General features: G+C 35.1%; 1 protein-coding gene across 2 annotated transcripts in view; it reads right to left on the bottom strand.

The window, feature by feature from the left end:
• STAM (signal transducing adaptor molecule) overlaps positions 1-18,123 on the bottom strand; it is a 77,129-nt gene that overhangs the window by 36,088 nt on the left and 22,918 nt on the right. For both annotated transcript variants that reach the window (XM_058681788.1, XM_058681789.1), the window contains exons 3-5: positions 2,853-2,928; positions 2,676-2,771; positions 964-1,110 (exon numbers count right to left, since the gene is read on the bottom strand). In XM_058681788.1, the coding sequence (XP_058537771.1) occupies positions 964-1,110; positions 2,676-2,771; positions 2,853-2,928 (319 nt within the window). The remainder of the gene's footprint in view (positions 1-963; positions 1,111-2,675; positions 2,772-2,852; positions 2,929-18,123) is intronic.

The raw sequence follows: 18,123 nt of genomic DNA on the forward strand, positions 1-18,123 counted from the left end.
TTCAAGTAAGAAGAAAAATATCCTGCCCTTCCCGTATCTCCCAAATATATTTCTGCATCTTCACATCTCAAGACTATTCAGACAAACTAAAAGAGTACTTTGGGAAGAAAGTTAAGTCTGGATAAATCACTTCATAATTCGGTGAAGTGCTCAAAACCCCGAACTTGAGCCCTCCACAGCTTGAGAGTTTTCTGCACATGCTTTCACACCACTTGTCATATTTCACCCCAGTCCATGCCGTAGGGAAAGACAGTATAATAAATTATCACACATTTTAAGGCCCCCTAGATTCGCTGGGCATCTCAAAGGATGCTTACTCAGAATAGAAAAAAAATAAAAGATACCCTTTCAAAAATGCTTTCTTCGTGACATAAATTAGAGGTTGATCCCATTATATAAACTGGGGAAGGGAGAGGCAGAAAGGAAATTTCAGCCTTTCACTCAATCATATTTATGCACTGGTCAGTTCTAATTAAGTGAAAAGCTGTTTCATGCGTTTCTCTTCTCATCGACTCCCTTATCTCCGTCTCACTTTTAATACAAGTATTCATAAATTTCACTATCAAAACAAACTCTAAACTCACCCTTAAATTTTAAGGACAGCCCAACTTTTAGGCTGTCATTCTTTGTAGATAAAATTAAAGAATTAAGAGCATTTAAGAAGACTGTCAGTATTAGCTGATACCATACAGCAGTTTTGTCTATATTAAAAACTCAGAATTTTTTTAATTGCAAATGCTAATCTAATTTATTTATAAAGAAGGAGAAACAGTGGGAAAGTGGAAGTTGGAACAAATAAATATTCCCCTGAATTTTTCTGGCATCACTGAACGCAGGACTTAATAACAAAAATTCCTTTGGGGTAGTAAAAACTACCTGGTTTGGAAGAAAAAAGAAAACTTCGTATAAATGTGGCTACTTTAGAGAAACCAATTATAGCACACATGCAACTTTACAAAATACCTGAGAGCCAATAGCTGGAAATGTAACTCCTTGCTCCTTAAGGTTCTTAATCATTGCTGATATTAGACTAAGCTGTGGATCATTCTTAAATTCATCTGTCCATTCAACCATAAGAGCCTTTAATTTTTCACAGACTTTAGGATGACCCTGAAAATAGAGAAAAATTTTAATTAAAAGGTACTAATTGCCTAGGTAATTTAACACAGATACATTAAATATAAATATTATAAAAGTGCTGTAGACATTTTTTTGAATCACAAATTATCCCTAGCTATAGATAATACATAAGAAAATATAGTTGGTTACTAGAAATAATCAAATATTTTTTCACATTATGAAAAAACAATAGGTGATACCAACATACATCCCTCATATCAAAGTAAAACAGTGTATACTAACTTATACTGGAGGTCAGAGAGACAGAACTTTTTAGAGTATTTCGCAACTAAGCGAGCTTTGTACATCAGGAAGACACAGAAAAGTAGTCTGTTTTGTTTTGGTAATTTTGCAGACCAGTAAAAAATAAGCTGGGAAGAGAAAAAAATGATAGTTCCTTTATTCCTAATCCCTCACTTTTAATATGCCTGACTGTGTCTTTTCCCCAAGTTGTTTAATTATCAGAGGCTGGTTTGAGGTCCACTGCATGTCAATATTCCTAGAAACCTCATTTCTTCAAAATAACACCTCCCTCTTAAGTATAAAATCAATATGTATTTGGAAAAGAAAGTAGTCCTTTTTCCTGTATGTAGCTGTTTGCTTTTCAAAATAGTTGTTCCTGCTACTAAACACAAATCTGCATATCACATCTTCAATTAAATTACAGAATACACTAGAATCTATTCATAAACAACCATACATTTTGAGGGACACTCAGGACATTAAAAGAATGGTTACTAATTAGAAGACACCTAAATATAAATAAAGAATAAAGCAAAACATGAAAAGAATTAACACATGATCATGTTTGAAAACAAGGTACAGAAATTCTGTAAAGAATTATGGAAACAAATTTTTATCTTATTTCTGAACTGTTTTCTACTAAAACCGAGAAATACTCATCTTCCCCAAAAAATATGAGGCATTTTCCCTTTTCACATCTTAAAATTTTTCTTGATTATATAACACTCCATCCTCCCCCTCCCCCAGCCAAAAAAAATAAAAAATAATTACCTTTAGAAGGCACAAATTTTTACTAGGAAAATTCACATATTACTCACTTAAATTTTTTAAAGTGAATTTTTTATGATACATTCAGTTAAATAAAGAGTATAGTATTAAAATCCTATCATGGTCAGGTAGTGGCCTTACTCATGTCACAATGAAAACAGTGCCATATTTTGGCAGTATTTCTGAACACTTCTACACTGGGAAAATATCTCTGTGGCTACACAAATGGTTATAAAAACTGTGCCTAAAACACACTGGTATTATTTAATCAGATAAAAAAATACACATATTTTCTTATCAGATGAAAGGAATGATGAAGAAAACAGGTTAAATATAGTCTAATCTGGTTTGGAAAAAAAAATTATCTAAGTACATAAATCTATAGTCTCTTCAGCAAAATAACTTACATACTGACATGCTGAATAGACATAGCCTAGGAAGCGTTTTTAAAAAAAGAAAGAAAGCACAGACCAGTCCTTTGTGATTTAAAATGTAAAGAACTGAATAAAATACATGAAAGAAAAAGACTGTATAATGTCCCTTACCTTGTTTAATACGTTGCTTACTTCACTAGCAAAATCTCTTGAACATACTTCTAAATGAAAAATTTTGCCACAGTTTGATACACATGCTCCTAGAAGCTAAAAGCATAAAATAGCAAGTTAAAAAGACTCTGTTTTAGCAGAAAATTTTGTGGTAAAACTTAAAATGAAATCACTCACAGTCAGAGCCTGCATAGCAACATGAGGATCTTTATGGTTCACCCTTCTCATAATAGACCGAAGACAATCTTTAGGTCTACAAAATGAGAAATGTAACAATTAGTAGTCCATCCAGCCATTTTCCCCCTTAACATAATAGGTAATAGACTGTACCATACAAAAGGCAGAATATGGTAGAGAAGTTTAATTCTTATTAATGACACAATTCAACTGTATACTAACAAGTTCCTTTAAATTTTTCAAACAAAATTAACAGGCTCTCTTCCTTAGCAATCATACATTAGGCATTCCGTACTACTTCTGGATGAAGAAAAAGTTCTGGAAATAAAATGGTAGACCAAAACTTCCACTTCCGGTCACGATGGAATAACTGGACCTAGACTTATATTCCTGTTGTAAACAATGAGAAAAGTAGAAAAATATACTTAAAATATACACTCAGGTAACTGTTTGGGACATCAGGCCATAGGCAGTGTTGAATAGTCTCTAAGAAGGAATACAATTAGATTAAGACAGACATTTGCCTCAACTTTCCACTCAGAGGCACTTCTCAAATATCGGTACAGGCTTTCTGCCTAAAGGCAATTTCTGGATCTCAGGGCAGAGAAGATGATCCTAAGAAGTGAATGGTGATCTGAGTTGAGGGAACAGAAATCAAAATTCAGACCAGAACTATTTCTTCATATAGCTCCTTCTACTGTGTCTTATAAATTCTGTCTCCCTTGGCCTCCCTGAATTTTGATTTTCTAAAAGATCAGCAAACTTGAAGACACGCTTAGGTACATGAACTTAAGTACAGAGGGGAAAAGAGACCAAATAAATTTAATACAGATCATCACAAAAAATATTTTTAAAAGAGAAATGGAAATAAAAGAAAATCATAAAAATATTCAATTGGTATATAAAGACAATAAAAAAGCATAAGTTCAACCTTACAGATATCATCTAGAAAAATAGCAAATTTTGACATTTTAATCCAACCATATCAACATTTATATTAGATGCAAATGGTCTAAGCACACCAAATAAAAGACAGATTGCTAGAATGGATTAAAAAAAGCAGGGCACACCTAAATGCTCCCTATAAGAAACTGTTTAAATATAAAGACTTAAGTAAGTTAAAAGTAAAAGGATGGAGGAAAGAAAGATTTATCATGCAAACAAGAAAGTTGAAGTAGCTATACCAGTATCAGACAAATTGCACTTTAAGTAATATTACCAGGGATACAGAGGAAAATTACATAATGATAAGGGGACCAATTCTCCAAGAAGACATAAAACATCTAGATGTGTATTCTTATCCAAAAACAGAGCTTCGAAATACATGAAGCAAAAATTGATAAAACTGAAAAGAGAGACAAATCCACAATTTAGTTGGAGACTTCATTCCTTTCTTAGAAACAGATAAAACAATTAAACAGAAAAATAGGTAAGGAACATTGCACTCTACAATAGCGGGATAGATATTACTTGTGGTGCACACAGAATACTAACCAAGATAGACCATATATTGAACCATTAAAAAAAACTTAACTCTTTAAAAATTGAAATGATAACATGCTATGTCTTTAGACCACGATAAAATTATACTATAAATGAATAACATAAAGAAAATTGGGGGCGCCTGGGTGGCTCAGTTGGTTAAGTGTCTGACTTTGGCTCAGGTCATGATATGACAGCTTGTGAGTTCAAGTCCTACGTTGGTTTCTGTGCTGACAGCTCAAAGTCTAGAGCCTGCCTCAGATTGTCTCCACCTCTCTCCATCCCTCCCCTGCTCATGTACTGTCTCTGTCTGTCTTTCTGTCTCTCTCTCCATCTCTCTCAAATATAAATAAAAACATTAAAAAAAAAAAAAAGAAAATTGGACCACAGTTGGTCATAATACATTATCCTTTTTATATGTTATTGGGTTTGATTACAATATTGTTGAGGATTTTTGTACCTTTGTACATAACCGGTCTGTGCTTTTCTTTGTTTTTGGTACTGACCTATTGAAGGGCTTATAAAATGAGTTCCAAGAAAGAAAATTCTAAGTCCGGACGACTTCAGTAGTGAATTCTACCAAATCATTGCTATTGTGCTGAATACACAATTTTTCTGTAGATATCCTTTATCAGGTTGAGGAAATTTCCTTTAGTTCTTAAAGTTTTTGTTACAAATGTAAATTGAATTTTTTTCAAAGGAACTTTCCACATTTATTGAGATGATTATATGTTTTTTTCTTTAGGCTTTGAGACAGTAAATTACACTGATTTATTTTCAAGGGTGAACCAGGCTTGCATGCCTGGGATAAAATCCACAAGATTTTTTTCAAAGAACCAGCTTTACTTCTGAATTTTCCCTATTGTTTTTCTCTTTCCAGTTTCATAGGTCTCTGCTCTTATTTTCATCATTTCCTTTCTTCTGCTTCCTTTACGTTTGCTCTTCTTGTTTCTTAAGATAAAAATTTAGATCATGGACTTGGGACACTTCTTCTTCAAATATAAACATTTAATTCTATAAATTTACCTCTATGGATAGCTATAGCTACATCCTCCAAGTGTTGATATATTTCATTTTCACTTTCATTTCATTGAAAATATTTTCCAAATGCTGTTGTGATTTCCTCTTTGAGCCACAGGTTATGGCCCAAAATGGAGATAAAATATGATCATAAAAAAATGAAAAGAAAAAAAATAGAAAACAAAGGGAACAAAGAACAAATAAAACATACTGAAAACTAACAGCAAAATGGTAGCTTTAAATCCAACCATATCAATAACTACATTAAATATAAATAACCTAAACACTCCAATTACTAGGCAGAGACTCAAATTGGATAAAAAAAAGGACCAGGTATATGCTGGCTATAAACTATCTACAGGAAAATCTACTTTAAATATAGACAGATTAAAAGACAGAAACAAGCTAGGAAAAGAGAATATGAATATTAATTAAAAGAAAGTCACTTTGGGCCTTTTTTTGTAAAAGTGAAAAACCTCTTCAAATTTCTTTCAGTTAAGGTAAACAGGTCTTTCTGTAACTGCGAAGTGGCATAAAACAAACCTTCCAAAAGCAGGGGATACCTGTACTTTCATGTAGCTGGGGCTTCTAACGACTTTTTCTCAAATCACAGACTAGCCAGAATGGACAGATTTGTCAGGAATGTACACAGCTGCCTTAGCAAATGTTAGTTCTGATGAACTAAAGCACTGAAGTCAATTTCACCATTCACAAGTTCTTATTCCAACCCACCTCAACAAACTACTGTGGGCTTCAAAGAAAGCAAGACAGAGCTTTAAGAGGGGGCTCTTTTCTATCAAATCCTCTCTACTCCCACTCATCTCCCATCATACCACTCTCAGCCATTCAGTTTCTATGTGAAGTTACAACCTCTAAAAATAAACTATCTTAGGCTCGAAGGTAAATGAAAAACTAAGGCGTGAAATCTCCTTAATCTTCAGACACAAATATCACAGAGCGATGCTACCGTGCTTTCTTTTGCAATTCAGACTTTTCCAGTTTGCCACAGAAAACACAAACTGCAGAAATGAAGCTCTTAAGGCAATTCTGGAAAGGATACATTCTTTAAATACATTGTATCAGCAGTCACTCTTCAACCTAACCTAACCTAAGTGAATTAATAAAAGGTTTCACTCTTGCTCATTCATCTTATTGAAAAAGTATCCAGAAAGCAAAAGCCCTCTACCTACAGTGCCATATGTTCATATGGAGTGCTGAACAATACGGACCCTTATGATCCATCCTGTCACCAATACTGTCAGACTCAATCACCACCTCCAGGTATATTACAATGACACTATGGAAAAAAAGTTCAACAGGTAGCAAGTAACTCTGCTGATAATGCTTTCATTAACTAATGTTATGCCATCATTTTCACTTTGGCTTTTATGAATTTTCATAAGCTAAGTTTTACCAAGTCTTATATATAAAACAAAGCCACAAAAGGTCACCATCAAACTAAATCTTTATGACTACCAAATCAGCTTTCACATGTTAGTTGTTTTTATTTACAAATATCTACAAATGGGTAGAACTCTGAACACAGAACAACTTTCTATGTAAAAAGTCATAAATAAATATTAGATAAAAATAGTAAGAGACACTTACATCACATTTGTCATTCACATTCTTAATGACTGTGTCTCAGGTATGAAAAACTGGAATTTACAATTTTGTTTACTAAAATCCACTGTTTTACTCTAATGATATATTCATTGTTTTGTTATCTAGGTCAAAGCTCGCATTCAATATTTAGAGTTGGCCTCTGTGGCAAATTATGTATTCCAAAGATACCCACAATAGTAACCCCCTTCCCACATGCTCTTGTATGAAGTGACTATGACATTTCCTACCCAGAGGTAGTTTACTAACCCTCCTCCTGAATCTGGGCTGACCTCAGTGACTTGCTTGATCAACATAATGTAGTAAAAGTGATATTGTGAGACATATAGTTCATAAAAAGCTGTGTAGACTTCACCTACATCTTAGAACATTTGCTCTTAGGATGCTCCCTCTGAGATCCCAGCTACTATTCAGTGAGAAACTCAAGCCACATGTACAGGTTTTGGTTAGTGTTTCAAGTGACAGCTCCAGCTGAGGTCCTAACTGACTGCCAGCCATCAATTGCCAGCCATATTGAGCATCATCCCACTCAGGCCTTCAGATGACTCCAGTCCCAGCCATCAGGTGACTGCAAGTTCATGAGCGACCTCAAGCAAGAAGTGCCCAGCTGTTAACCCACAGATCCATGACATATAATACATGTAATGCAAAATATGTGCAATACATAATACATATACTATATAATACAATATATAATACATGTATTATAATATATAATACATGTATATCAATACATATTGATACTTCAATATCAGATTGGCATGTCTTGATTCATGACTTTAACTTTCAAATAACTGTTCGTTTTAAGTGCCTAAGAATACAGCACAAAGAAGTGAGAAAAAATAAAATTGGGAGTAAAAACCCAATTTTGAATTTTGCCTCTGCTACTACTTTTGGAAAAGTCACATTAAAAATCTCAGTGCTTGGGGTGCCTGGGTGGCTCAGTCAGCTGAGTGTCCAACTCTTGATTTTGACTAAGGTCATGATCCCAGGGTCGTGGGATCCATGCTTAGCATGGAGCCCAAGATTCTCTCTCTCCCCCTCTCCCCCTCCCCCACCACTTGCATGCAATGCTTACTCTCTAAAATAAATTTTAATTTTTTTATATAAATAAAAAATAAAATCTCAGGGCTTTAGCTTCCTCATCTATGAAATGATCTCTACAGTCACCAGGATTCTACAGGTCCTAGCTATAAAATATATGGTGTTTTAAAAACTGCAGTAAAATCCAAAAGTAAAATCATTGTCTAGGAAAAATAAAGACGAAAAAATGAGATTGAATCAGAACCCTATGCTAGTCAAGGACTTGGCTCCTGCTACTATCCCCACTTCCTCAATCATCATCTTCTTTTGCCCCTTACAATGGGTCATTCTCTTCGGGATAAACAGATGTTATATTTAATATAGTCCACCATTAAAAAGAGAAAATTCCTATCAAACAGCCAGTTAAAGAAAGGCTCCACTGTTAAACAGTAGCCAAAAGGACAAAATATCTTATAAGACACTTCACCAAAAATGTTCAAGACTATAAGAGGAAAACTTTGCAACACTACTAAAAAATACAAAGATACGCTATGTTCTTGAATAGGAAGATTTAGTATCATAGAGACAATTTATTAATTCAAAACAAAGCCAATTTAAAAAGAAACAGTTTTGTTTTTAAACTAGTCAAGCCAATCCCAAAGGTTTATATGGGGACAGCAGGAAGGAGAAGGAGTATTTAGAAAAACTTCAAGGGGGGGGGCAGAAAAGGAAATCTAGCCCTGTCAATTACTGAAATGTAGTTTAAGGCTTTAATAATTGAAATCAGGTGGTAGCAGCACCAATGAAACAAAAGATAAAGTTCTAAAATAGTTGGGGTAATATACTCAATGTATATATATGTAAAGGAGCATAATATATAAAGGCAGTATTTCAAATCAGACAGGAAAAAGATGGATTATACAAAAAATGGCGCTGGAATTTTAGGTACCCAAACAGAAAAGAATAAAGTTAGAGCCATACCTTATACTACATAAGAGGATATTCCAAATAGATCAAAGATTTAAATGTAAAAAACGAAACCACCAGTACAGAGACTTTGGAAGACAGTTTGGCAGTTTCTTACAAAGCCAATCAGTCTTCCAAATGATCCAGCAACCATGCTCCTAGGTATTTACCCAACTGAATTTGAAAGCCTGCATCCACACACAAAACACCTGTACCTGAATATATTTCATATAGGCTTTATTCACAGTTACCAAAAACTGGAAGGAATCAAGAAGTCTTTCAATAGATGAATGGATAAACAAAACTACAGTGCACCCATAAAATGGAATATTATTCAGAAATAAAATGAAGTGAGCTACCAAGCCATGAAAAGACACAGATGAAACTTAAATGCCTTTTGCTAAATAAAAGAAGCCAGTATGAAAGGCTATATATTATATCATCTCAATTATATGACATTTTAGTAAAGGCAGCATTATAAAAGCAGTAAAAAACCCAAACCAAAACAATGGTTGTCAAAGGTTCAGAAAAAGGGAGAAAAGGAATGAACAGCTGGAGCACAGGACCTTTTCAAGATGGTGAAGCTATTCTGTGTGATATTGTAATGACAGATACATATTAAAGATTTGTCAAAATCCATAAAAGTGTACAGCACAAAATGAGACTTTATGGAAACTGTGGACTTTAGTTAATAATAATGTATCATTACTGATTCACTACTTATAACATACGTCCCACACAATGCAAGATGTTAATAATAGGGGTAGCTTCACGTAAGGGATAGGGTAGGTATACAGAATTCTTTGTTCTGTATGCTCACTTTTTCTGCAAATCTAAAACTGTATTGGGGCTGTGCTGACAGCTCAGAGCCTGGAGCCTACTTTAGTTCAGATTCTGTGTCTCCCTTTCTCTCTACCCCTCCCCTGCTCGTGCTCTTTCTCTCTCCCTTCCTCAAAAAAATAAACATTAAAAATTTTTTAAACTGTATTTAAAAACCAAAGTCTATTAATTATGAAAGAAACAAACAAACAAAAAAAATGAAACCACAAAGAAAAAATGAGTTAATTCCAGTAAAGCCTGAGAGAGGGAAAGTCCTATACAATTCATAATTCTACAAACCATAATAATCATATAAAATTAAAATCTTCTAAATGGAAAACCAACAAAGTCAAAAGAACAATGTAACATACATATATACATATATACACATAACTCAAATTATAGACAAGGTCTGTCCCTAATGTATCAAAAACTATAAGAAATGAAAGGATATGTACAGACAGTTCACAGAAAAGGAAACATAAAAAGCTCTTAAACATAGAAAAGGATGTTCAACTTTGCAAAAGGTAAGAGTGAAACCTTCAACTCTATGGAAGACTGACTATCCCATGATAAGCCCACAGTGATGTATATGGAAGGGATGAATTACTATATTGTACACCTGAAATTTATATAACACTGTATGTCAAGTGAAATTTAGTTTAAAAAAAAAAAAAAAAAGACTATCCCATCTGAAGCCTCTTTTTACGGACAGGGCTCAAAAGAGAGCCCCAACCACTCCTTCCCAGGTCTCAAAGGTTCCATCTGCAAAGGTCTAGAGCAAGTCTTAGGCACTCAACTTTCTCTACTAAACAATAATTGAGAATTTGAGAACACATGTCTATTATTCCTATTTCCCAGTGCCTGAAGAGAAGCTCCAGACTATTCTTTTCATCATTAAACAGCTCTGCCTATGCATTACTTTCCACCTTCTGAAACTTCTCCACTCTGTCCTCTAGAATTCACAGTCTGTTGTCAACAAAAGCCCTGCTCCTCAGGCCTTTTGCTCTACAGAAATCTGGCTAGGGACGACGCTACTCTTACTATATATGGGCATTCTTTGCCCCCTTTACTACTTCCAAATCCTTCTCCCTCCCTCTTTCCTAAAACAGTCCAGTTTTCATCAGGTCAGACTATCTTCTTAATGCAATTATTTAAAAAACCTCAATTGCCTCCTCACCCCTCAATGATTTTAACTCCTGGCTCCCTACTACTCTCTCCAACATCACTCCTGTCTTAATTCTCAGAGATGTTAATTACTACACAGGTGATGTTCCCAATATCTTGTCTTTTCAACTTCTATCCCACCTTATTAACTACCATGGTCATAATCCTAGACCATATTATTGCCAATAAATGAAAACCCTCTATAATCTCAATTTCAAGCATTCCAACTAGCACTTCTATTTTTCTAACTCACTCACTCTCTTATATCCAACTCTGTACTCATTTAGGGCAAATCACGTCTTCTCCAGCTACCCTGTACCTTTCAAGTTCTTAAAAAGCACTAAGCTTGCAGGAATTCATGTAGATGTTACTCCCTCTGCCTGGGACTTCTTGCTTTCAGCTCTTTGCTTCTTCTCAGCTTTAAAGTCATAGCGTAAATGTTACCCCTTCACAGTAGAGCTTTCCTAAAAAATCTAAGTAGGTCTCCCCTTTTATTCTCCACTAAAGCACTCTGATCACTATCTCCTTCACTTGTTATCTATTTCTACCTTCCACAAGTAGACTGTCACCACAGCTGATGACAAAGGCTATTTGCTTTATTTACCACTGCATACATGAAGCATGATACCTGGCCAGTACTCACTGTTTTGTCAAATAAAAGAAAAAAATGACTGATGCCATCAATAACAGTTGGCTACCATTCTTAAAAAAAGCACTTAAAAGACCTTGAAAATTAAGGGTATTGAAAGACATCTGTTTCTCTACCGGACTGAAAATGTGTGAGTCAGAGATTATTTTTTCCTTAAAAATATCAGGAAATATTCTATCAATTCCCAGTTGAAAAACAGAAATAGTCACAGCCCAAGTCAAGATGATACAGACAAAATTAAAAGCATAAAAATTTTAGCAAATTCTTTTCCAAAGGCCCCTATTTGTATTTTTCACAAAACGTCAGTAATGACTATCATTATCCTTCTAATTCTATAGGAATAAATCAATGATTTACTACCTAAACAGATCCCTTAGCCAAGTAAAGAGAAAATTTGTATCATGTTTTCCACATTCAGTCAACTGTATCTTTGTCTAAAGCCAAGCAAACACAATTCAGACATAAAATAATACCAGAAATCAATCTGGATGCCAATTTCTGAACTTTAATTTTAACTTGTTATTGTGGGCAATCAAGACCTACCCTTCACATTTATTTTTCACATGAGAATATAGACAAGTCAATTAAAACTAACAGACAAAAGCTATTCATTATGTGAAGACATGTTAAGGAAAACTGCTACCATCATTCAAAGTTCTCTTGATTCTAAACTGACTTTTCAGGGGCGCCTGGGTGGCGCAGTCGGTTAAGCGTCCGACTTCAGCCAGGTCACGATCTCGCGGTCCGTGAGTTCGAGCCCCGCGTCGGGCTCTGGGCTGATGGCTCGGAGCCTGGAGCCTGTTTCCGATTCTGTGTCTCCCTCTCTCTCTCTGCCCCTCCCCCGTTCATGCTCTGTCTCTCTCTGTCCCAAAAATAAATAAAAAACGTTGTAAAAAAAAAAAAAAAATTTTAAACTGACTTTTCAGTCCATCATATGACCTCAATGGCTAGGCATTTTTCAGTACTTACTCATACACTGGAACCACACACTAAAAATCATGTGAATATCTTAGGAAGTCAGAAAAAATTTTAAAAATGTTCTTTAAGGTTTTAAGTCCAGCATATTCAAACATTTCAGGCTTAAAAAAACCTTCAATAACCTTACATGAAGCAAACAGTAATAACATCTACTAGGCTTCCTGAGATTCATACAATTATTTACAATCATTAATTAAATAATTTTAGTTAGCAATTATTAAAGTGTGTTAAATATTCTACATATCACTAATCAAAAATTGATGTTAAACTAGAAAATGATTTCTAAATTTGTCTATTTAACAAGCAATGCATTACTAACAGACATTAAAAGAAATACATTTCTAAGGCTACCAGGATATGTTAATGAATTAACTAAAAATGTCGAATAGTATATACAATATGTTCATTATATATAAATGGGAAATAAATTCATATTTCAGTAAAGAAACAACAGAAAGATACAAAAGAAACAAAAGTGGTACCTATGGAAGATGGGGAGAAAAACAGGGATGGCCATTAGACTTATCAATGTCATCTTTTTAAGTTTTAATTTTTGAGCCAAAATAGATCTATTTTTAAAAGAAAAAAGTACAGGGACACCTGCATGGCTCAGTGGGCTAAGCAACCGACACTGGATTTCAGCTCAGGTCATGATCTCATGATTCATGGGGTAGAGCCCCGCATCAGGCTCCACGATGACAGCTTGGAGCCTGCTTGGGATTCTTTCCCTCTCTCTGCCCCTCCCCTGCTTGTGTACTCTCTCTCTCTTCCCCTCAAAATAAAAAAATAAACTTTAAAAAAAAAGTATGTATTTTATACGAGCACATGTATTTCCTGAAACCAACACACATAAATACACTCACACATATATACGTATGGCTTAAAGGATAGAACAACAGGACTTTTAAAAGAGAAATCATTATGGAAGATTTTCAAAACACTGGAAGCTGTGTCTCTGGGTCACAGTTCTGACTAAAGACAATTTCACAATGACGGCTCTTTTTCTTCCCCTTAAGACTTGAAAATATTTTCCAAACTGCCATAACTTTAAAATAGATGAAAAGTTATCTATTCATCTATTTGAATAGATAGATTCAATCTATTTGAATAGATAGATTTTTTTTGGTTAAAAAAAAAAAAGAAGAAGAAAAGGATTTGTGGGGGGTAGGTGGGGGAAGAAAGACGATATAAATTATTTTATTTGTGCACTAAATAATTCTACAATACACTGATGGTTATAAATCATTTTGATAAAAATATCAAAGCTTACAGAAAAAAAAACTTTCCCTAAAGTTCCGTGCACAAATCCCCAAATCCACCCTCTTAAATAGATCTGTATATTTTATACAATTAGATTAACATCAAATGGCAATGCTTTCTTAAAAAATCTAGACTGTCGCCTAGTACACAAAAAAGCTTATGAAATGCATTCCAATCCATAACTACCCTCTACTTCAACCTACCCGACCTAAATTTGTGTCAGGAAATGTCACATCACATGGGTGTAGTTTCAGGAACACCCCTCTCACACCAATCTTCTGTAAAGCGCAACCAGGTATCTAGAATACCGCACTGACAACCCACAGTAATGTCCAATATTCTTATGCTACCATCAGCAATCGTAACTAAACATATGATTAAGCTAAACAAACGTAAACCAGATCTCAGGTTCTGCATATACACTAACTACAAAATGATTTCAGAGATTAAAAACAAATTTTAAGTGGTTACCAGATGCTTGGGGGAGAGGGATATGAGTTTTCTAGTAAACAGTTTCCGCTGGGCATGACAAAGAGTACTGGAGATGGATAGTGACGCTAACCCCACAACAATGTGAATGTACTGAATGTCACCAAACATGCCACAAAACAGTTAAACTTATCAATTTTATGGTATACTGTATGTATTTTACCACACACAATAAAAGCAGACAAGCAAAGAAAAGAAGTATGAACACCACCGTAAGTATCCCATAGTTTACTACTCACCTGAGAAGAACTTGAATAATTTTCTACTACTAAGTCGATCTGAGACTATCTAACACAATTTGTAACAATTCTTCTTAGGCATGTAGGTACAACACAATAATTTCAGGGGCCCACAAAAATGTTTTATTTTAAAAGAAAAGGAAAAAAATGAACTTCTGAGGCAAAGAAAATGTTTGGATGTGTAATAATATATTGTCTTTATAACAACACAGTCATAAAATAGTTTTGTTAATTTTCATGGAGAAATGAACCCATGAAGGCAAAAGTGCCCAGGGCCTGTGAAAAGTCCTAATAGGTGGCCCTAATGGTTACCACTTCCTATTATGAAATTACCAAGTTACAACAAAAAGTGAAATGCACCTGGATAAATATAAAACATTATTCTTAAAGAGAAATCACACATGAACAAATATTAAGAGTCTGAAATTTTTTTTAAAGCTCAATAATATCAGAATAGCATCTCAATTACTATTTAATCCTTTTCAAACAATTCTTTATTAATGAGAGCTGTGAAGACATATTACATTTATATAAATAAACAAATGCTTGGAAATTAACTTAATGAGGATTTAAAGGAATCAGAAAGGAATAAATGTTAAGGGAGGAAATACAAGTGGAAGGAAAAGAGAGAAGAGGAAAGGAGAAACGACTACTTGAAAGGACAAACAGAACTAGGGACGCCTGGGTGGCTCAGCTGGTTGACTGAGTTGGTCTCAGTTGGTGACTCAGTTGTCTGACTTCGGCTCAGGTCACAATCTCAAGGTTCATGGTTTTGAGCCCTGCGTTGGGCTCTGTGCTGACAGCTCGGAGTCAGGAGCCTGCTTCCGATTCTGTGTCTCCCTCGCTCTCTCTGCCCCTCCCCAACTTGTGCTCTGTGTCTCTCTCAAAAATAAACAAAAAAACAAAAAGCACAAACAGAGCTACACTTCATTGTTTAAATTAGCAAAGTTGAAAATACTCCCTAAGTAAATTCATAAAAATTGCACAATGTCAATTAAAATGCCCAAAAGAGGAGCATGTGGGTGGCTCAGTCAGTTAAGCATATCTTGATTGTGGCTCAGGTCATGATCTCTTTGTGGGATCGAGCCCCACGTCAGGCATTGTGCTGACCGCACAGAGCCTGCTTGGGATTCTCTCTGTCTCCCTCTCTCTCTCTGCTCCTCTCCCGCTAGCTCTAGTACTCTCTCTCTCTCTCAAAATACGTAAACACTTTTTTTAAATGCCCAAAAGATAGCTGAAATATTAAGGAATATAATGACAGCTATCTAAAATAAATACGAAAAAAAAATGAGCATGTGTCTAAACTACTGATATTATATTTAAAAAACACAAATGGAACACAGCTTTTAAAGTTACAAACTAAGACCTTTTTTGAATTCTATGAATTATTTTTATATATTTATTTTTTAACATAATTTATTGTCAAATTGGTTTCCACACAACACCAGTGCTCATCTCAACAGGTGCCCTTCTCAATGCCCATCACCCACTTTCCCCTCTCCCCCACCCCCCATCAACCCTTATTCTCAGTGTTTACAAGTCTCTTATTATTTGCCTCCCTCCATCTCTGTAACTTTTTTTCCCCTTCCCCTCCCCCATGGTCTTCTGTTAACTTTCTCTAGATCCACATATGAATGAAAACATATGGTATCTGTTCTTCTCTGACTGACTTATTTCACTTAGCATAATACCTTCCAGTTCCATCCACATTGCTGCAAATGACCAGATTTCATTCTTTCTCATTGCCAAGTAGTATTCCATTGTGTAAACAAACCACATCTTCTTTATCCATTCATCAGTTGATGGACATTTAGGCTCTTTCCATAATTGGGCTCTTGTTGAAAGTGTTGCTATAAACATTGGGGTACAAGTGCCCCTATGCATCAACACTCCTGAATCCCTTGGGTAAATTCCTAGCAGTGTTATTGCTGGGTCAGAGGGTAGATCTATTTTTAATTTTTTGAGGAATCTCCATGCTGTTTTCCAGAGCGGCTGCACCAGTTTGCATTCCCACCAGCAGTACAAGAGGGTTGCCATTAAATTAAGACATATTAAATATATAAGGACAACACAGATGGACCTTGAGGGCATGCTAAGTGAAATAAGTCAGAGAAAGACAAATACTATATGATCTCACCAATATGTGACATCTAATAAAACTGAACTCACAGCAATAGAGAACAGGTTCACGGTTTCCAGAGGTGGGGAATGGGGGTGAGGTAAAGTAGGTGAAGGTGGTCAAAAGGTACAAAGTTCCAGTTACAACTAAGTTCTGAGGATGTAATTACAGCATGGAGAGTACAGTTACAATAGTTTATTGTAATTTTAAAGTTGCAAAGGGAGTAGACTTGAAAGTTCTGACTACAAGAAAAAAAATAGGGGAAAGAATAACAAATAAACGTTACTAGGAAAATAATGTTAACATGAAGAAAAACAAACTGATCTCTTCAGCTTCATTGTACATTACACAGAATTTCAGATAGATTATAAATTATTTAACTGGAAAAATATGAAATATTTCTAGTAATGACAGGGAGTTTAATCTTTACATTTCAAGCAACTAACCCATTATAAAAGGTGACTACAAAACGGAATACCAAATTTATCTTTATCAACATAAAAAGAAAACTGACAGAATGAAGAGAAGAGGGACTTAGTAACTGAAATGCCAGATAAAACTTGTATCTCCAAAATATACAGGGATGCAGCTAGGTTGATACCTAGTGTTTAAGGGACAAACTGTCACAAAACTGGAACTTGAATCAAAAAGAGGTAAAGTTGCACCCAGTTAACCACATGCCAGGTAGGACTATAAACATTTTACACATGTTAACCAATCTCACACTGACAATTCGCCCCCTACATAGAAGATGCTATTTTTATTCCTCCATAGCAAACAAGGAAAGTGGTCAGAGCTCAGATGTGAACCCAGGCAGTGTCACTCCAAAGTCCATGCTCTCAACCATTCAGCTAGCTGCTTCTTTCCTCTGCACAACAAAAATTCACGGACCTGTCTACTCTACAAATCTAAGCCTACCAGATAGATATAAGTTACTACAACACAAAACAAAACAAAAATAAGAGTGATTTTGATAGAGTGTTTTGAGGGTTCACAGGACCGTGATATGATCTGCAGCAAAGGGGATAAAGAAAGCTTCTAGGAGAAATGGTATCTACATTGGACCTGCAAGGATATGAGACACAGAGACAGAAGATGGGAGAATAAAATATTTCACACTAAAGGAATAGAATGACCAAAAGCATTAAACTAAGGTAGAAAAGCACTGGCAACTGAAAACCTTGAGTTGAAAAAAATGGTACTCAGGGGAAAAATAAATGGAAAATAAGAGAGTCAGATGCCTAGAGGGAGGTCAGACTTAACTGAGTGCAGAAGGGAGGGGAGTAACATGGGAGGAGTTGTTTATGGTAACGAGATATAAGAAGTGGACAGAAAAAAATGGAAATAGAAAGAAACATCAGAAGGTTAATTCACGAGTCCAGGCATGGTAGTGAATGTCTCACGTAAAATGGGGCCAACAGAAATAGAGAAAAAGGA

The sequence above is a fragment of the Neofelis nebulosa genome, chromosome 8, assembly GCF_028018385.1.
Source record: "Neofelis nebulosa isolate mNeoNeb1 chromosome 8, mNeoNeb1.pri, whole genome shotgun sequence".
NCBI classification, from domain to species: domain Eukaryota; kingdom Metazoa; phylum Chordata; class Mammalia; order Carnivora; family Felidae; genus Neofelis; species Neofelis nebulosa.